At 34.4% G+C, this 1674-nt stretch overlaps 1 protein-coding gene across 1 annotated transcript in view; it reads right to left on the bottom strand.

Moving 5' to 3' along the window:
- The window catches only part of TBC1D15 (TBC1 domain family member 15), a 63733-nt gene that overhangs the window by 27284 nt on the left and 34775 nt on the right, over positions 1-1674 (bottom strand). Inside the window, exons 7-8 of the mRNA XM_023740840.1 lie at positions 1573-1674; positions 1-95 (exon numbers count right to left, since the gene is read on the bottom strand). Of these exons, the coding sequence (XP_023596608.1) occupies positions 1-95; positions 1573-1674 (197 nt within the window). The remainder of the gene's footprint in view (positions 96-1572) is intronic.

The following is a 1674-nucleotide window of genomic DNA, read 5'->3' as shown; positions in this document are numbered from 1 at the left end:
GTAGAAGGATCACTGCCTCTCAAACTATCAAAAATGTAGTTTGTGACTTTTGAAAATCCTACCATAGTTGCTGTATAAGGATCCTTTTTAATTTTCTATGTAGTGGGGAGAAAAATTAGCATTATTAATTCAAATAAAGAATTAAAATACCACATGATGGGCAAAGTGAAAAGTTAAAAGGGGAAAAGAGGGGAAATCAGAACTAAAACAGAGTGTTCTAAGATTATATTACAATTTTTTTCTTTAGAAGAAAATATTAAATTTTCTAAGTCAACCTTTTCATGTGATTAAACTAGTATAATAAATGACAAGCTAATGTTATTCATTAAATTTCACATAAACAAATGATCTGCAGGCTACATTCAATCTGCATACATCAGAAATATGCAGTGCTTACTTTCCAGTGGTGAATGGCCCACAACAGCTTTCTTCTGTCTAGCAGTCCCGCCTTCACAAAAAAAAAATATTTCTTGAAGTGTGCACTACCACACTGATCTAACATAAAATATTTGATAGCTAAATTCCAAAACTCACAATATTTAAATATGAGCTGACATTTTAATCTAATTATATTAGTAATTACAAACAATTTGTTCTGGGACAGTGCTGTACTGGAAAACAGCAAAAGGTTTTTTCCTACTGCTAAATCCCAGGGTTACTTCTATGGTCCAAACTGCCCGCTCATTCATATTTAGCAAAAATAGTCACTTATTAAAGGTCTATCTTTAAAATGATTATTTTCACAATAAGAAAAATAGTACCCTTTATTTTTACTTTAAATAGCTTTTAGCTCTCTTGCCTACCCCTCCCCCGAAAGTTCCTTCTTTATCTTGTTAACCTCTGTCTTCAAAACCAGAAGAGGACCTGGGACATAGTAAGGATAACATCTGTTGAACGAATAAGTGAATTAATAAACAACTCTCTCTTTAGTTTGCCTAAATTGACTGTTAATGAATTCAAAGTGGCTTACCCAGTGACCCTAAACCTAGTCAATAACAGCTACGACAATAAAAGTCTACTGATATCCAATTTCAGTATTATGATAAAGGAAAAACTTGCTGTAAGAGTAACTAAGAAACAAGGAAGCTTCTATATCTTATAACGAATACGGAACATATTATTATCTCTATAAAAGTACAGGGACTGGTTCCATAAAGTTTACACACACCCATATACACCTGCCTAATTCTGTGTACAGGCAGTCCCCGGGTTATGAACGAGATCCATTCCTAAGCGTGTCTTTGAGTCGAATTTGCAGGTAAATTGTACCAGGTGCATACGGTTCTTATTTAGCTTTACTTTAGTGCAAGAAAAGGCTCAGAGCCTTTCAATAATTTAAAAGCTGCACGTGCAGCAAATGAAGGTGACTGTGACGAAAAATTTGCTGTAAGGCTGGTTAAATTCTCTCAAAGTGAGGGCATATTTACATAACATTAAAGGGCAAGTACAAGTTGGTCATATGTTGGTAACTCGGGGACTTCCTGTACTCTCTGAGAAGATGAGAGGTAGAAGACATATAAAATACTGGAGTCAGATTAATAGATTAATGCAGGATAGATTTCAGAAACATACTTGTATCAAACCATATGCTGGTTCATCAAGAAGATTTTCAAAAGACTGTGAAAGACTCTTATTCTGACAGTTCACAAGAAGTGTCCTTTTATCCTGTGGAGA

Source organism: Trichechus manatus, unplaced genomic scaffold (assembly GCF_000243295.1).
Source record: "Trichechus manatus latirostris isolate Lorelei unplaced genomic scaffold, TriManLat1.0 scaffold00164, whole genome shotgun sequence".
NCBI lineage: Eukaryota > Metazoa > Chordata > Mammalia > Sirenia > Trichechidae > Trichechus > Trichechus manatus.
Note: the sequence above shows the minus strand (reverse complement) of the source record. Positions and strands in the feature narration are given on the sequence as shown.